Source organism: Falco naumanni, chromosome 1 (assembly GCF_017639655.2).
Source record: "Falco naumanni isolate bFalNau1 chromosome 1, bFalNau1.pat, whole genome shotgun sequence".
Lineage (NCBI taxonomy): Eukaryota > Metazoa > Chordata > Aves > Falconiformes > Falconidae > Falco > Falco naumanni.
Window position 1 is genome coordinate 19403128 of NC_054054.1, and position 18997 is coordinate 19422124.

General features: G+C 38.2%; 1 protein-coding gene across 6 annotated transcripts; it reads right to left on the minus strand.

The window, feature by feature from the left end:
* Positions 1 to 234: 234 nt before the first annotated feature.
* LOC121083394 (coagulation factor XI-like) lies at positions 235 to 18585 on the minus strand. 6 transcript variants are annotated; one of them, XM_040583779.1, is made up of 15 exons: positions 17744 to 17817; positions 17106 to 17164; positions 14397 to 14559; positions 13622 to 13728; positions 12049 to 12208; positions 11360 to 11469; positions 7996 to 8155; positions 7105 to 7214; positions 6858 to 7017; positions 6611 to 6726; positions 6046 to 6220; positions 3844 to 4019; positions 3439 to 3534; positions 1971 to 2110; positions 235 to 584 (listed from the first exon to the last, which is right to left on the minus strand). In XM_040583779.1, the coding sequence occupies exons 1-15, from the start codon at positions 17749 to 17751 to the stop codon at positions 429 to 431; spliced, it is 1896 nt and encodes a 631-aa protein (XP_040439713.1). In that variant the 5' UTR covers positions 17752 to 17817; the 3' UTR covers positions 235 to 428. The 6 variants fall into 6 exon arrangements, with proteins under 6 accessions (XP_040439713.1, XP_040439705.1, XP_040439739.1 ...); XM_040583771.1 differs by lacking the exon at positions 7105 to 7214 and having other exon boundaries at positions 6858 to 7052; positions 17744 to 17789; XM_040583805.1 differs by lacking the exons at positions 11360 to 11469; positions 13622 to 13728; positions 17106 to 17164; positions 17744 to 17817 and adding an exon at positions 15038 to 15137.
* Positions 18586 to 18997: the final 412 nt, after the last annotated feature.

Genomic DNA, 18997 nt, shown 5'->3' on the forward strand with positions numbered 1-18997 from the left:
GCTTCCCTTCCTCAAGCCCTGCAGTAAGCCTGTAAATGGTCAGCCCATTTCAACCAAATTCAGACAAGGGAGGGGAAACTCCACTGCTGTATGCTCAGAAGTCAGAAGCCGTTCCCAACTTCCAGGTCCATACATGCCTTGCAACCTCATCCACTCCCATCTTATGTTAGCAAGGACAGAAGAAGTCAACGGTTCAGATATACTTTTTTATCTGCCAAATCAGTGACCACAGAGTTTATTTTTATTACTGCTTTTTATTTAGCAAAGGCACAGTTCATTCATTCCTGCTTTTCTACTTTTTTTAATTAAGTCTTTTACATTCCAGTCTACCAAGAAACACTGTTTAAAAAATGCTAATACACTTCATCACATTGCTCCTAGGGTTATTATTCCACGACATCGCTTGGAGCTAGTCGGTAACTCTCATGCTACGTAGTTTTTTCTAGAATCCAGTCTGAATACTCAGCAACTTTTGTGTAGACACCCGGCTGCCTGGGGCGAGCGCAGCCTTCACCCCAGCTGGTGATGCCCACCAGATACCACACCTCCTCGTGCCTGCACGACAGCGGCCCTCCTGAATCTCCCTGTGTCACAGGAGAAGAAATCAGAGCATGCAAGGAAGAGCTCTCGTCAGTATTTCTCTCTCAAAGAAAACCTTGATTAAAATCAGCATCATGCAGCATTAACACCAGCATAACTGCCTGGATTTCCATCACTTTCACTTAAGGTTAATTAACAGACTACTGAAGCAGGTTTTCTTTTTTATCTAGTAAATTCACTTCTAAATTCTTTCCAGTCATTGCAAATCATTTCCACTTCCCACAAGGGTTCAAAACTACTGACTTTTTATGTATTTATTTATCTACATACACTGATTTAAAACCCAATGAAGACTACACATGCAAGTGAGAAAAACAGTAAATTTGCTAATGTTTTCTCCTACAACCTTAGTTTTAGGACACAAACCTCAGCTCTCTGCATGGCTTATCTTGTTTGAGTGACTGTCCCTCTCAGGATAAAACACCTCTCTCTTTTCTTTTCCTATTCCTAACTGATCTTTCTGAACATAAGGTTCTTTAGCGTAGCTGTTATGAGTTGTTAAGACAATAGCAAGTCTGTTACTTTTATAAACCAGCATCCCCATGTTCTGGTACACAGTATCAGATAAAGCAACCTTAACTGGCATAGAGGAAATCTTAGCTTCAAGTATTTTTATTCCTAATTACTCAATACTGATCATAGTAACAGTAAACATCTTAACATAAAAATGTTAACCGTTAAATGCTTAATATGAAAATACTGTATGTGGTAGAGAATTTAATCTTACTAATCAGACTATTTTCTTCTTGCATAAATTAACTCAGAATACTTAAATTAATGGAAGTGCACGAGCTGACGCCTAAGCAGAGAATCTGGCTCACTGAACTCATGCTGTTGTGACATTTTCAATTATAACGAACAGAACAATCCACTCATGTTGTCTTTAGCCTTCCATTCCTTGTGCATTTTAATAGCATCGCTAGCACCCTTCCTTTTGGGTTTGTACACAGTGGATGCTTTGAAATAAGCTTTCACATGTATTTCATGTCAAGAAATAAAAATATCACATAGGAAACCTGCTTTTACTGGAGAAATGCTCTGAGATACTATACTTCTGTCTTTGGATTTCTAATACTCCAAAGGAATACTGGTTTACTGCCTAAATGCATGAGTTTATATATATATATATATATACACACTCAGAATTTCTTATCCATGGAATCTATCCCTAAAGATTTCAATGTCACATAAGAAATATCTTGCAAATACCTTGATTTCCAGTGCTTCTGACATGCAAGACTGACAAATTAATCAACAGCCTTATTGATAACCGTATTTTTCTAATGGCAACTAAAAAAAATTACAGTACTAAATTATATATTTGAACAAATGGCTGGAATATAGAACTATATACTACTACTTTTCATTACCTTACAAGCATCCCTTCCACCTTCATCATAGCCAGCACAGATCACTTTGTCACCTATTCTGTGCTTCCGGTACCTTGCCTGGCACTCCTCCCTGGACATGAGGGGAACGGTAGCCTTCTGAAGGATATCTTCCACACGACCTACGTGATGGGTGGTACAAACAGAAACACGTTTGCTTCTAACAAAACAGAAGTTCAAATTAAACCCCAGAAATCCCCTTACAGTGGTATTACACAGTTGGAGGCCAGTGCTTTTAGAGCAATGTTAGATGTTCATGGCACTGATTTTCCTTTTTTTTTGGTTAGTAAACCATGTGAATTATCTGTAATTTGAATGCTCTTACAATATCGTTTTACGTCTCGTGACTGGGCAAGCTTCAAAACTCCCTTGTGATTTGCAATGAATCCTCATATGAGTAAGGCTTTCAGGACATTGGACCTTGTAACTTGCCTTCCCATTAAGAACATTGCTTTGTGTTATTAAGAATTTGTTTTACAATAGGTTTGGAATCTCCCAGTTGCCCAATCTGTGCTGCTCCATGCCCTCGTAGTTTACAGGATGGAGAAATCGGCACGTAGAGTAAATAAGAGTATTTTAGAGCAGCCTTTTCTTAGAAATTAACAGAGGAAATTAGCCTATACAGCATCCGCCTAAATTTGTTACATTTCACATTGAACTCTAACCTTCAAATAGGAAAGTGTACAAAGGAAAGGACATTGTTTAAATAGGGGTGTGTGTGTACATATAGATATACACATGTAAAACCAGACTTTTATAATTAACAGCTATTTGGCCTAACTCCATATAGTATCAGAGGAGTTCAAATCCCATCAACTGTCAAAACACGAAAATCATTAGCATTGTTTATAATCAGCCTTCAGAATCATAAAAGCAACATCTTCCATCTTAATTTCTAAAGTCATATGAATACAATGACGCCAAAAAAACCAAAAACAAAACACCAAAAAAACCCCCATGAGTTATGGGCAGACTGTAATTCTAAACCTCACAGTTCAGTGATAAGTCTGTCAGCTATTTTCCAGCCGGGAGCACGAAAAGGAGTGTGCAGCCCAGATATATACTGGGTTTTGCCAGTAGATTAAGCTAGGATCTAAGGAAAAGTATTTGAGGGCTGTACAGGATATATTTAAGGTTGCCTACTTACATTTATCATATTACTGAGTCAAATGATTTATAAAATCTAATTTTTTTGTCAGAGCACTAAGGCATTTAAGGATAATTTCACACATCTCATTTGATGCCTTAATAGAAGTAGATTCTAATTAAGAATTATATTACAATGCTGGCCAGATAGTAATAATGGTACTCAAGAACATAGCAGAATTTTCTTTCAAAAAAGAAGGGGGAGTTTCTTTAATAAAAAAAAAGGGGAGGGAGGGTGTATGGTTTCTTCACCCACATGACTTTTGCAAATACCAGAACTCACTGTTCATACATGCATCTGTACCTTTTTCTTTTCTGTAACCCCAGCCAATTACCCAACAGTCAGTATAAAGTATGTTAGCATCTTCTTTTGATGGCAGGCAAATAGGCAGTTGAAGATCTAAAATACGATTAAAAAAATATTAGTTTGACTAGCAGAGATAACGGCAGCATTAAGGTTTTGTGGGCATCTACACGACCCCTGATGACAGCCTCCCTGTTATGCTTTGTCTCTTACAGTACGTATCATTCCAGGCACATAAATGAAAGCCACCCCTTTTCTTTTTAAAGCCAATAGAATGAGATTCTCCTCAACCCCCAGTAACTCCATATTAAAGGAAGCCAGCCCAGGTGTCATGCACTGCCATACCAATGCCAGCCTTATGTCATCCTGCACATTTTCAGAATTCCTCTGAAATACACTACATACCAGTAAAATTCATAGGCTTATCAAGTTTCATTAAAGCAATGTCATATCCAGTCTGTGCGTATTTATACTGAGGGTGAACAATAATCTCTTCCACTTTGAAGAAGGGCGTATCCTCATTTATTTCTGATTGTTTTAAAATACCAGCATAAACACGCCAAATGTTGGGATTCTCAAGACTGAGGGAAAAAGACAAACAGTCAGTCTGCAGCAAAAAATTTTCACTCATTTAGAGTTTGTGTGCAGATGCCAAGATCCTCTGTTACTCCTGAGTGTACACTGAGGCCTTTTTTCATATTTTTTTTCATACACTCAAAATTGAAAAAAGGTTTGTTTTGTCCATTCCCTCCACTTCTTTCTGTTCCTCTCCCTACTCCTATTTTCCTCTTCACATCAGTTTTCTCTCTCGTTGTCCCGATCCTCCATCCTCTTCTGCCATCTTTTATGTTCTCTTTTTCTCTTTCTCTCTTTCTATTTTATTTTAATTGAGCCTAATGCAAGCCCTGAAGTAGTAAATGACATTATTTCCATTCATTCCAACACAACAGCTTTTCTAATAATGAAAATAAGCTTAGGAATATAAATTCAGGTAGAGTATATTCTGACACTTCCTTGTTAGGAAAATGACACAGCCATGTAAATATAGATTAGAAAGTGTAATGTCATAGACCTACGTGAAAAGTTCCAGTTAATTCTGATTATTTCAGTTTTACTTTGAGTAAGTTTAAGGGCTATTTCATTGTGATATTCTACCATTAAGGCAACCTAGAAGTTTCGGTACATACAATGAGGAAGACACAAAATTTGTCCTAAATAAACTTTCAAAAATATTTTAAGATTTTATATATAAATTCATAAATATCAGTTAGGCTTAATAATTAGCAAAGTCTGTCTTTTTGATTTTTATTTTGCAAGCAAATCTTCTCTCTTTGCCTTTTATTATACTGGTAACTTCTACAGTGGATAACAGGTAAAGAATGATATCTTTTATATAGGTCTTTTAGAGTTTAAGCACTTCTATAAAGTTTGCCAGTGGAGGCAAAATATTGGCAACACTGTTCCACGTGAAATCAATAATGGGTAATTCACTACACTGCATGAGTAAAAATGACTGGTTTGGGGCAACGTTGCTGGGTCTTCCCTCTTTGAAGCATTTCATCTGTTACTTGTCCCTTTTCTCCCAGCAGGCTGCATTATAGCCTTACACTTTCCACTCTGTAAATGACAGGATAACCTGCATACAGGTGATGACAACCTAATAAATTAAATGAATCATCTATGTGACCATTAAATCAGCTCTTCACAACACAAGCTATTTCATGACCCAAATCTGATGGTAATTTGATTAACAATACAGACTATATGCATCAGTTAAAAGTAGCCATGTCCTAGGTACTGGCTGCTTTAGATTTTGTTCTTATCTGCATTAAGATAATTTTTATCTTATTTAATTATTATATTACATATAATTATTATATTATAATATAATAATAAAATTGTTATATTTATCTTAATGCAGATACAATATATATACTGATATAAATAATATATATTTATATTATATATATGAAATCTGCATTAAAAAAAAGAGCATTAACTGACTGATAGAATTTTTTGGGGAAAAAAAATCTGCTAAAGTAAAACCAGGGCAACTGGGATCTGGATGTTTCATGTAATGCAGAGACAGGTAGATCAGGTGCCAGAAGCAGCCTAACTGGACCCCCACAGAGATTTACTCTGTGTCATGGTCTTGCTGAGAACCCTGCTGCTGAAGCTCTCGGATTAATACCACTACTTCACAGAGATATCTCCAAGATAAGTCATTTGAAGGTTATGAAATGGAATAACCTACCAACAGATTTTCCTTGATGGATGACATGGTGTTACAGTCAGAAAAAGCTTGTATCGAGTGAGAATGTCTAAGTTTCTGTAGGTATCTGGTGCCTACTTTAGAATTACATCTTCTAGACACAATAAAATAGTTCAGCGTCAGTAGTACAATACTATGTTACAAAGGGACAAAGTATAGAGTTCCAGTTATGTTAAGGATATGAATAGTCTACCTTAAAAGTTCATCTTTTGGTTACATTGAAAGAGTTAATTCTAGTCCTCACTTTTATTTTTCTAAAAGGTAGATCTCATTTTATCTCACCCGCGGGATGACTTTTTTTTTTAATTATTTATGTATTTACACTTAGGCCTCACCTCATGACACAGTGAGCAGCTGTGAGAACCCACTGGTTGCTGATGATAGAGCCCCCACAGAGGTGTCTCTGACGAGGTAATTTCACATGCAAGCTGACTTGCCACGGCCATTCACCCGGGGAAGAGTCTGTCCCTCCAACGATCCTAATAGTTCTTGCAGAATGCTGCATACACACTATAGGAATAATTAAAAACTGTGCTTAGAGATAATTTGCACCCAACACTGAAAAGTGAGATGAGACTACTGCTGATCCCTGAACAGGGACCAATCCACTGCAAAGGTGGATCCATGATACATGCTAACCCCTTTATCATTTATGGTCACAAAATCTATTAAAACCAAGTTCACAGTGCTACTGTTGGTGTTTACAATGTGCAGAATTGGCAGACTCCACTTTTTTGGAACACTTTAACATCACAAGGCAAGAAAGCATCCCATTGGGACAATGCAACCAAGTAAAAAAAACAAAGAAAAAAAGAAGAAAAAAAAAGGGAGGGGTTGGCCTCCTGTACTGAAATCAGTTAAGCACTGTTGTTGCTTTTACATGGGAGAAGTTTTACTTACCAGTACTGGCTTTTTTTTTACATAATCTTAGTGAGTATCCAGAGATCCTTCCTGGCCCGTGTACTATTTCCACTGGAGATCCATTTGAAGACATTCTTAGGTGACACTCACACTTTCTGCCAATGAATTAATGCAAAGATTCAGTTTTTACTTTTTTTATGTTGAACACATACATTACCCCCTCAACCAAGTCTGTGCAACTATTATTTCGGCAATCTTTGAACATTTTAAAAAAAATATTTCTCACCTCTCCTCATTGCATGAATCTTGGAGAGGAAAGTAGGTAAAAAATTGGCAGCGGACCACGTCTGTGCAAACCTGCTGACAGGCTCTGTGTCCTTTAGTATAAGTGACATTGAGTTCATCTCCCAAAAAATCCATATGCATGTAAGTGCGAGAAGTGCAGGCTGTAGAAGTGAGGGCATTCCAACCATCAGAAAGTCTATGAAATTGATTAATTCAAATTAGTATTTTTATTGTAATTTACTGTTTACCAGGAAAGGATCTTCTGCAGTTTAGGAGACCAAAGCCTGATAAAGCATTTTCTCGCAATGTAAGTGCCTCTGGTATCCCACTTGTTGATGTCTTCAGAAGGCAAAGATTTCTGAAAAGAAAAATGTTTTACAGTAACTAAATCTGTTCTCACACCCTAAATTTGATTGTTTAGGTACTGGTAAGGGAAGGTTCTTTCTTAAATGTGTTTTTTTCTTCCAAGTCTTCTATCTGTAAAAGTATTTCATGTGAAAATGCATTCACTGAGTTCACTAGTTCACAGTAAATTGATGGGGCGTTTGTAGTTTTGTGAAATGGCATAAGACTGTACTAGTAAAGGTCGTACAGTATTTATACATACATAGAAGATGTGACTTCAGAAGCTTTGCTTCTCCCTGAAATTCCTTTGAAACTATATTCTTATGTTTTATGTGGAATGTAGATTTTTAACTATTCTCTCCACTACGTATGAAAGAAGCAAGCTCATTAGGCACATTTTTAAATGTGTTAACTTTATCAAAAGTCTTTTCAAGTAAATAATATTGCTAGGAAACCAGATGACACTTCTGATAATATCTTAGAACTCAGCTTTAAGTCATTAAAGCAATCTGGAGGCTCACTGTCTCTTTGCTGCATATAACTCTTTTCAGATTAACAACAGATATGCAGCTGCAATACAAAAGCCCTGATCATACTGGAGAACAGATGAAATGCCCATAGGGGATTATAAATTTATGAATACAAAACATAAAAATGATGTCATTCACTGAAAAACAACCTTTTAACAAAAAAAATCCCTAAGTATAAGAAAATCGTGACTAAAAAAAGACTCTGTGCTTCTGAAAAATAAAATAAAATCTACTTAGAGAATTAACCTTAGTTGCCATATTCACCTTTGGGATTTGATTTGCCATTCTCTGGTAAAGAATGTAAAGAACAAGCACTTTGGGAAATATGTACAGATAGTCTGGCAGACAGAGATGTCAGGAGTGAAAAAACTGGTAATATTCATTCCTGAAAATTCTTGATCTTCAAAAATGTCCATTTGACAATCTGTATAAAACAAGAACAAAATATCAAAATTCCAAAGATTATATTACGTCATCAGAATGTTGAAGTTTACAGATTACTCTTTTCTATTCTTATTCACGTTTTCCTTCCTTTGTGACTGATAAGACTGAAAGGTAACACTACATTTTAACCAAAACCTGTTTCTCAGAACATTTCTGAGTGTGTTAACTCACAGAGAGGATTACTGAGCAAGGATAGGGTTCATATAGAGAAGGGGAAAAATTATATGTTAGAATACAGATTTGCTAATCTAATAGAGAAGACTTTAAATTAGGAACAGTGGAGACAAGTGTACAAATCCAGTTAGGAATAAATCATGATAATCTAGGCAAAGCCTATAAAAATTAAGATAATGGATATATCTAAAAGGACCATGAGATGGCTAGAAGAAAAATAATGGAATGACCTTCTTAAGACTTTATTAGATGCTATTTGAAAAGTAGGTAGAATAAGCAGGAGTAATGTACAGCCTGTCCTCTGACAAGACTAAAATAACCTAACAGAGGCTTGGCAGGCTAATTCACACAACCAAACTACAGGTACAGAAGTTAGAGGAAGTACTACCATGTTTAGAAAGAGAATGAACTGCCTCTCTAAAGATACACCTGAAGTCGTAGTTAACAAGAAAATGAGGAAAAAAAAAAGCACCAGCAAGGAGGATGTTTCTTGAAACCATCAAGCTGTAAAGACAGTAAAAACAGTGAAATGATCCAAAACGCAGGACTTGGTGGCAGCAGGGAACTTCAGCTGTTGAGAAAGTACAGCGGTGGAGTTGACACTACACAATGAGTTACTGAAACATACTGGGAACATCTTAGTACAGAAAGGGTTAAAAACAGTAAAAGGGAGAAGTAGAACTTAATGTGATGCCTGTTAATTTGATGAGGTTTTCAAAAAACATAAACATGAAAGGACAACAATACTGGATACTAATCACACAATTAGAACAGGGAGAAAAAAAATCAGGAGACTAGAAAGTAAGGGTTAATTAGTAGGTAAGATCCCATGTTAAGGGGAAACAGAGTTCAGGAGAATGGGCATCTTCTAAAGGAAATTATATCTGAAGCACAAATGTGGATCTGGAAGTTTAGGGAAGGTAACCCATGATCTCAACAATCATGTTCAGTGATTGTTCAATATTCAACGACCTCAAGGAAGGTACTTTGCAAAGGGCAGAAATACATACAAATTGCTATGGAGGTGTAATAGCATGTGTGCGTAAGGACAAAATCAGAAAAGCAAAGGCACAAAACAAAAGGCCAAATAGCAAGAAACTTATAAGAAAAATAGACAGTACCATTCAATTAGCATTAAGAAAGAAGCTCAGGGGAGAAGGAAAGCTAATGGCAAAAGACACAAGAAAGGCTACAGAAGGACCTTTTATGTTCTCTCTTCATGAAAACAAACTGCAGTCAGATGGTCAACATTAGCATTACTATGCAGAGGAAGGGGGCACAGTAGAGCAGGAAACGTAGAAATCCTATATTGATTTCAGTCATCTTAGAATTGAACTGACTACAATCTCAGAGCTTCTTGGTACAATTTAGCTTTTGGCGTTCACAGAGCATTGCTGTGATTCCAAAAGCTTTAAAAGGGGAAGCATCAAGTTTTAAAATCAAGGCACTGAGAACATATACAATGTAGCATTAGTCAGCCTAAACACAGTCAGAAAAAAAACTAGAATGAATATTCAAATAAACCCATTTCAGGTATTTACAATACAACAAGGCAGAAGGTGGTGCTGAGACTTTAAAACTACATTTCACAAATCTCTGTCTGGACAGGTATAGCTGATGTATCTTGGATTAGGGCAGATGACATCCTTAGATGACCCCTTGATCCAATAGTACTGTCCAGGCCTCTGTGATCCCACAATTTATTCCTTCTCTCCTCCTGCCTTTCTCACAAGACACAGAAAGCAAGGGAGAACAGGTAGGAACAAGACTGACCTTCACATGCTTTCAGAAATTGTGATTCAATTTGTGATGCATCATTACTGCCATGTCATCACTGTCATAAACGTCTTTGATGAAGTGTCAAATAGCTTTTGGTATTTTTATTTTTTAAAATTTGAAGTCATAATGTTTGTGCATATGCTACAGTCCCCCAATTCTTCTTAAAATCTGTGAGCAGGACCCTCTTGAGTACTGTGATTTTTCTTCTAGTGATGAATGCATGCCTTTCTAGTATATCTTAATGCAAGAGTTTTGGGGGGAAAGAAAAATCTTCCCTCCGTTCTCTCTCATACACATAGTAAGGAAATAGCTAAATTCTTTTCTTCTCTTTGCAAAACTTTATTTTCCTTTTTTTATTCTTCACACTTCATTTTCCTTTAAGTGTCTTCACTGTTAAGATCTGAACAAAATTACTTTTTCTGTAGTTTCCAAAAATTATTCCCACAGTAGGAATAGCAGAGTCTGAAGAAAACACTGATGTAGACGCAGAGTGTCTACAAAATTGATTTCTATGGGAAAACTAGATTATCTGTGAGCTAAAATCAGGCTATATGGAAGAAGAACAATATCATCACCATTAAGCAGGGAAAATACCACACACTAAGACAAAGTAGAGGTAAATATGTAAAAAGAAAGAAAGAAAAAGAAAAAAAAATTAAAAAGTGAAAGATGTTTCAATTGGGAATAAGAAGGTATAATACACACTGTTTGATCTTGCATTCTTGAGAGTTTTGCCTGAGTAATGATTGTAGGAACAAGCACAGACACTGCTTTCATCACAAGTCACCCAGAAAACACAGAATACTTCCCTATATTAGCCGGTTGTATTAGAAAGCTGCAGGTCTTCATTAAAAATTTCTAAGTGCATACATGGTATACAAACAATTCAGAAAGCTTTATATTCCTCCTGATCTTTGACTTTGATGGGATTTTAGCTTTCCTTTTTGAATCCATGGTACAAAGATAATACGCAATTTCATCAAGCTAACCTTAGAAAAATTATTTACATCTTCAAAGCAGGCAACTGGTTTTGTAAGACAAACGCTAAAATGAAAAAATTAAAAAGATCTGAACTTCCTTTTTGCCTGAGAATACTAACTATATTTGCAAGAGTAAGTTTATAGTAGAATTATTGTATATAATGAAACATTTATGCATGTCAGAGATAGACTGCACCTCATCATCCATAACCCTTAAAACTAAACTGAATCAGAGATTTTTAAATAGTTACCTATTTCAGAAAGCTGGCATGGCTTTAAAGAGAATCCAGACACAACCTCATCAAGCACCTTTATGCTGGTTGGAGTTCCTACACTGGTATGTTTCAAGAAGCATTTTTTACTGAGTGACAAAGAATAAAGAGAGTGGTAAGACAACAGGCTATCTCCTTGCTCTACACCATCCTCCTGGCCCCATAATTCCTACCATGCTGCATGTTCTGGCCATGGGCCAGAGGAACCTTCAATCTCCAGAATAATTTTCAAATTAGGAACAGAGCTAGCTGAACAATGTTTAACTTGTAAATTGAGCAGATTAACAGCTCAAAAATTTGCCCTGATAGAAATGTAAGAATTTCTCTGACTTCTCTGACGATGCTATTTTCACAGCAATAAGCAGAACAAGATTTAACAGAGTAATAATGCTGCACACCTACCAATATAATTTGCATTTCAGTATCTCCAGAGGATTTTAACTTTCTTCTGTGCTACGATAATCAAGTTTTCATTTGTCTATCGGTGAGAAGGGCAAGCTAATTGACTGTAGACATTTTCCTATTTCTAAGTTTGAATAAACATTCCAAGGATGACGAGTCAAGGAAAAAATACTTCCTTGAATAAATTCTCACATTTTAGACTGCTCTGAGATTTACTCTACTAAAGCACAGTGCTGCTCAAAGAAAGTGATCAAACCTGTATTTACCGTAAGTTTGCATTGTGAAATGTTTCTGAGGCATATGTAAAAAAATGACAATGTTTGTCATTGGTACATCTTTTTTGACACTGCTGATAGCTGTCAACCATAGCAACATCATGAATATTCCCTTCCATATCCAGTCCTGCGTGGACATCTGGGCTGCAAGCTGTGGAAAAAAAAAAAAGAGAGACCGAGTTCTGAAAGCACACTTCTATTCTTTTCCCCACCCTGCACTGCAAACTGCCCAACAGAGAGCAGCTGGTACAACACAGATCTCACATTCCAGATTCCACATCCCATGCTCACTTCAGTTACTAGATGTGAAGTATGATGGAACCAAATCAGAAACGCAGGTACAGTACAGTACTGCACGGCAAAGGAAAAAACTGGCAGACTTTGACACTGCCTCTGCCCACCGGAGCAAGGAGCTTTAACCACTGTGCCTGAGACCATCATGCCGTTAATCACAGCAAGAACTCAAGGTTAATACTAAAACATACTTCCCCATTTCCAAGTTCACAGAGCAGTTTAAGAGGCAGGTCCTGTCCCCATAAACAACATACATCTCCCATCTGAGTCAGAAAATTCAGTTTACACTCCACGGCGGGAGCGCTGGGACGGTGGGGTTTGAAATAGCACGTTTTGCCTCTGTCTCTTCGCCAAACACGAATCAGCCAGCCATTGGAGGCAGTTTGAAACACCTACGGGTAGATTTTCAATTTAGTGATGTTAGGCTGATTCCAGAGTAATTCCAGCGATACTGAATAGTCTACATAGCGTAAAGTAAAACATCCCACTGAAATCTATTTTGTTCAGCCAAAGCTGCTCAGAAATAGAAACGTGACAGGATGTTGGAAGGAAAGGGCTTTTAAAAGTCTTGACTGTTCTGAAAGGCAAGTGGCAAGCAAAAGCAAACACAACCAATATGCCAATAGCCGCAATGGAGAACTTGCATAAAAACCTATTTAGATCTGGCATATCGAGGTGCTATCACCAATAAAACTAAAGAATTAGCCCGACATCCATAAGACACTACTTGGCCTCAAAGTCTGAAAGTGAGTAAACGTATTCTTCCGTATTCTGTTTTTTCTGCAGTTCTGGGCTATGCTTAAAGCTGATCTCCTCTTAATGACATCATTATGACGTACAAGTTTAAAACACAATTAAAACAACACATTTAATAGGTTTTAAATACACCTACTGATAACTTGCAGGTGTGGCATGCTGACACTAAGACTCTGTGCTGGAGTGGAATTGTAGTAGTAAATTAACCTTTATAACTGGAGCTACCAGTTAAAGCATGTGCTCCCATCTGCCTCTAGCAAATGGAACAGTGACTGCAGGAGCGTAACTTCCCTGTTACCTCATCTGGGGAGCCTCGGTGCTGGATAGCTGGGGCTGAAGGGTGAAACCAGCTAAAGATTCTGTAAGCTGTGTTTGAAAGATCTGGCAAAGAACATACAAATTGCTGCCTGGCTGCTTCTCTGATTCTAACGCTGTTTTCGAAATGCTACTTTTCTAATATCTGCTACATGATACAGAGCATAAAATGCATACATGTGGAATTACCGTATCTTACCACTAATCTGGATGTTACACTGTTTTAAGGAATGTCCAGAGATAGCTCCTTCCATATCCACTTTCGGCAGCATTTCTGTATCGCTGTCTTTTAAGTAGCAGGAAAACCTGTGTTTTAAAATCCAGCAATTCACAGCTTTTGTAGTACAACACAGACTTTCATAATTGTTTCTCAGGTGAAATGCAGGCTGACCAATAACCCTCAACATTAAAATTTAGGCAGTAGGTGCGGTTTGGAGAAAGATAGCATAAAGCTGCATCTGCTTTGTGGGCACGGGTGGCAGATGAGATTACTCAGTGTATGTGGGAGCTCCAAGAGGTCTCATTAAAGCAAGAAGCAGAACCCAGGGTTTGGATAACAAACACACTGGGCACAGAGAGGGAAGACAACCTCATCTTCTTGTGTTACTGAAGTTCTTAATTGTCAGAAAAATATGCTACGGGGGGGGGGGGGGGGGGCAGCATAGGGGACCACTGGAGATGTGAAATAGCACATGTGGTGCCTCAGCAACAAATACGTGGCACAGAGGAGGGAGTGCCCCATCAGTCCTGTTTTCTTGGAAGGGCTGGTATGTGAGTGTGAGAGACTGGGCATTGCCAAATGCAATCTTTCAAATTCAAGCAAACACTCTTTTAGATCACCAGTTTTAAAGATACATGATGCTGTTTTCCATGGCAACCCTGTACCTTTCCCTGCATGCCTGCATTCTATCGAAATGTTACTGAGTTCCTAAAATTATCACAGGGCACTGGCAAAAGCCACACGAACACTTTACCTTTTTGCAGGATCTTCCATCCATGCTGCAGGCAAGTAGGTGAAGAGCAGACAGGTAGGATGGTAAGTACACACTACTTGGCAGTAATTGGCGCTCGGTGTAAAAAACGTAGCAAGGTCTCCTCCTTGGAAGTATGTATTTTCATAGATCTGAGTCACACATTCTGATAGAGAAAAACAAGTGGCATAAATTATTAGAGACAAGAGCACACAGTTCACCAGGAGAGGGTGAAACGGCTGCTCCTCTTTGTCATTGAACTTGCTTTTCAGATGGTCCTTTGGCAGGAGGAGAGGGTGAGGGGAGTGGGTAGCGTAGCATAGTTTCTAGCTCCTTTAGAGAGGAGCTCTCCAGCAGAAATAAAACTTCGTGGTGTGCCTCCCCCCATCCCTTGCCTCACTCTTGTTGCTGGAGCAGGGCAGCTCGAGCTGAGGCAGCAGCCCGAGCAGCAGGATGGGCCACAAGGCAGATGTGCACAGCAGAGGACAGGACCTTCCCATGGCGCATCTCAGGAGCGGCAGAAGCTTCCTCACACTCCACCTCAAACCCCCTCTAACTAGCCTTACAATAAAGACAATAATGTTACAGAAGTGGTGCCTTGGGAACAGTCCAGAATAAAAATTAACTCAACTACCGCCCTGCACCTGCGGGAATCCACCGTCGATCACATAGTGAAGTCTGTAATGAAACCCACTCGCACGGCAGAGCTCTGCAGCGTCCCTAAGGAGCAACCTGCTCCCACCTCGCAGAATGAAGGCGTTTGTTACAATCTCTGCGTTACAGCACACAGCAGGGCCAGCCTCGCAGAGCAGCCCGCTCTCTTCCTGGACTCTGCCCTCCAAAGAGGCAGCAAACAGGCAAATACTCCCAATTTTTATTCCTATATCTACACAAGTGCTTTTCCTTAGCTAAAAGAGAAAACACTGTATTTTTACAGAATGGGAGGAAACCCAACTGAAAACATTTTAGCTAGCTGCTTAATCCGTTACTATAGCATTACTGTACTGCATCAAAAGCTATTGAAAATGAAAGGAAATGGAAATACCATGTTGGATTTTACAGTTAGAATTTGTTCATTTTATTTCTTACAATTGGGTTTTATCTCTTAATGTGATTATAAACTATACTCAGGTAGCTCTATGTTTCCTGCACACCGGTAAAATATATAATTTACCCCAGAAAAGGAAAAGGTAAGGAATTATTACATGTATGTGCAAGATATGCTAATGTCTTTTAATGTCTTGTTAACATAAAATTTGTACTTTATAAACATCCACATTTTCTGGTATATATACTTCCAAGATATTTCTCTAAAAAAATGCTATTTATTATTCTTAGCAGTTTCTTCACCCAATTTTGTCATTAAAAGAAAAGCATTTTCTATTACTTAGAATATTCTAAGTGATTTCTGAAGTGAAAAGAAGAGAATATTGCAATTATTTGCTCTATCAGACATTCTGGATCTTATTTACCTTCTTCTAATATAAACTAACACAAAAAAAATTACTTATGCTGTAAAACTATGTAACATTCAAAACTATGATGGTTCTGAATGCTTTAATAAAAGTATATTCAAAAAATATGTTTTCTAGGCCTCAGAAAGGTTCCAAGATGTTAGCTTCGCAGAGATTTAAATCCAAGTAAAACATCTCCTTAAAAACACTATATTTATCAGACAAACTTTGCTAAAAAGCTGAGTTACCTCATCATGCCCTGAGAACACAGTTAATACATTACTGAGCATAAACCTGCTTTAGGCCTTAGTTAGAATTTATCAGCACATGGAACTTCAGGGAAGTGCAATGCAATTTTTGTAGTTTGACTTTTGCTAACTGAACAAGGTAAATCATTAACACATACTAGTTTTCCAGCGTATTGAGAGAATCTTAGAAAAAAAAGTTTACAATAAAATAATTGGTTCTGGAGTTATATTCACGCTTGTTGCGGTAGTCTTTCAAGTATGACGGTATGTAGGCGTGACATACTTTTTACATCAGTAATTTCACACAGGCAACATGTGAACAAGTCTGAAGGTTGGTAGTTCGTTTCTTTGTTAAAAAAAATAAAATAATAAAAGGACGTTGGATCTGAAGCTCAGCTGCTGTCCCCCAGTAAGGCTGCTGGGCTGAGCAGCTCCTGCACTGTGGCCATCGGTCCTACCTCCCACCCCAAGGACAGCCCCCGGGGAAGGGGCTGAGGCTCCTCGGCAGCCAGCTTATCCCAGCACTGCTGGGCTCAGCCTCCAGCAGTCAGCACCCATTACTGCAAACATCAAAGAGCTCTAATTTGTGCCAGGGGAACCAGGTTAGAGCAAAGTCAGCTGAGAAGCACGGACTGCCATTCTACCGCCTGCACCCCCCACCCACCACAAAGGGCTCCCTGCCTCAGTTTCTGCTAAAGCTGCTAACCTTGGTGCTGGGTGCAGGACACTCAACATCACACCAGCTTCACAGTTGCTAGCTGGATGTGCCTCAGGCAGATAGAGAAAACTGCCCCTAGCATGGTCCTGTGGGTGCTGGGCAAGGTGACCGCAAGGCAGGGGCGGCAGGACAAGATCACTAAAGCCCCATTTGAAAGTTCTAGGTCAGGCAACAGGGTTATGTGAGTTACCCAAACTTGACTGAACACAACCCAGCAGGATCAAGACAGCTCTTGACAGATCAAGACTGTGTTACTCTGGGTGCCTACCTTAGGAATTACATATTCACTTACCACTGTAAACAGAAGCAAGTAAGAAAAGGAAATAAAAAGTCTGATAAATCCAAATCATCCTAAAAAACACAAAATCACTTATTAGGATATGTTTAATAAAGGGTGTATAATTAGTTTTATAAAGTACTGCAAGGCATATACCAACTTACGCTTATACTATTACACCATTAATTCAAAATGACATTGAGAATTACAAATTACAGTGATATGCAGTTATGGCATATATAAAGTAGCATAAAAGAGCAATGAAGGTTGGTCCTTTACTTATGGGTGCAAGAAGCAACAAAGCTTATAAGAACTTAGAGAATTTCTGCTTTGTTTTACAGCAGAACATTTATTCCTGCTTAGACTGGGAGCAGGATCAAAATGTCATTATTAATCCTGACTCTGTCCTGGTAGTTACGTGGATACTATTATCAACGTAGCAAGCAAATAACTTGCACTCACTGCTTCTGATATATATTACCTGAATTCTAAACAATTTCTTCTCCCCACCCCACCCCCCCATGCTACAACTTAAGCCAGGAAAGAATCAAATAAATTAATCACACAACACAGTCCATAAATAGATCAACCTACGCTGTCTTGTTGCTATGAAAACCTTTCACTGAATATCAGTTGCAATAATGCTTACATACCTGAACATACAGTCGGTGTGGATGAATGGATAAGGTTTATGCTCGACTAAAAAAAAAATAAAAAATAAAAAAATCAATGGTTTGCGTTAAATATTACTGTGCCTGCAATGCTAACTTATCTTTAATATTTACTTTGAATGGGTACTTTTTCTGTCAATATTGTTACTGACCTTGGGCCACATTTTGAGAGCATACATCATCCAGACCAGAATGTAATTGATGTCCAGGTTTTACACCAGCTGAGCATCTGCCTCTTGATGACATTTTAAAATAAAAGGCAAAACCCTGGTTCAGAACAGCCTGAATATGTGTAATTATCACAAGAACCTACATAAAGAGGGAACAAGATTAATCTCCAGAGTAAATCCTGAGCTGGGGGCAGGGGAGGCAGGAATCTACATGAAATCAGTAAGGCTAGTGACTCAGATCCGAGTAAATGACACCATTAAGAAACTACTGTAACTCAGGGCAGAAACACCACCTATGTTTTATTACCATAAAACCATTTACTTGAGGCATTCCCCTGGCAAACAGAGACTTACCTATTCTTCAACTGTGTATTCTCTGCTCTATTTTCTTTAACGTTGGTTCAAGTTCTTATTACTCCTTTTCAATACTCTGCAGAAATTATCATGTCTACATCTTCCAAGTAGTTTTACTGTGGCCATTTCTACACTCCTAGTTTGTTGTTAGATACAACTAAGAGCATTTTCTGTTTGCCAGAAGCCAAAAAAAACCCCAAAAAACAACCAAATCTGTTTGCAGATACAAGAAACGTAAACATAACAAGTCAGACTTGATTTATAGTTGGTCTGAATCGCTTGTTTTGGTTTGTACAATTCTTTTTAACATGTGTAACCAAAGCAAAATAAAATTCAACCCAAAAAGAGTCTTTCAAATCTTTAAAAAAAGGTACTTGGTTTCACAGTGAAATTGGCAAAGGGACAACTCTTCCCTCCTCCCTACTCTTTTTCCTCTTTTCTTTTAGACCAAATACGCCAAAAAGACAGATACACATGCTCTACTCAAAAAGTACCTAGATCAACACATTTCACCCCACTGTGACCTTTCTGAGCATCCTGATGATTGAAATGACTTCTCCATGACTTACGGGCCAGCAAGGTCTCCCAGCTCCTCCTTACAGAGAAGAACTGTCTCAAAGACGGTCTTCACACTCCCTTGTGTATCGATTCCTTTGCCCTGACATGCTTGTAGGAGAGGCCTCAGATGTTTTCAGTACAGCAGCTTTCATTT

Excerpts from the sequence above, each read along its gene's own strand:
- LOC121083394 (XM_040583779.1), bottom strand. Across the intron at positions 8,156-11,359 it reads ATGCCAGCTTTCTGAAATAG|ATTGTCAAATGGACATTTTT; the intron begins GTAACTATTTAA and ends TGTTTTATACAG. Across the intron at positions 3,535-3,843 it reads TAAGCCTATGAATTTTACTG|ATCTTCAACTGCCTATTTGC; the intron begins GTATGTAGTGTA and ends ATCGTATTTTAG.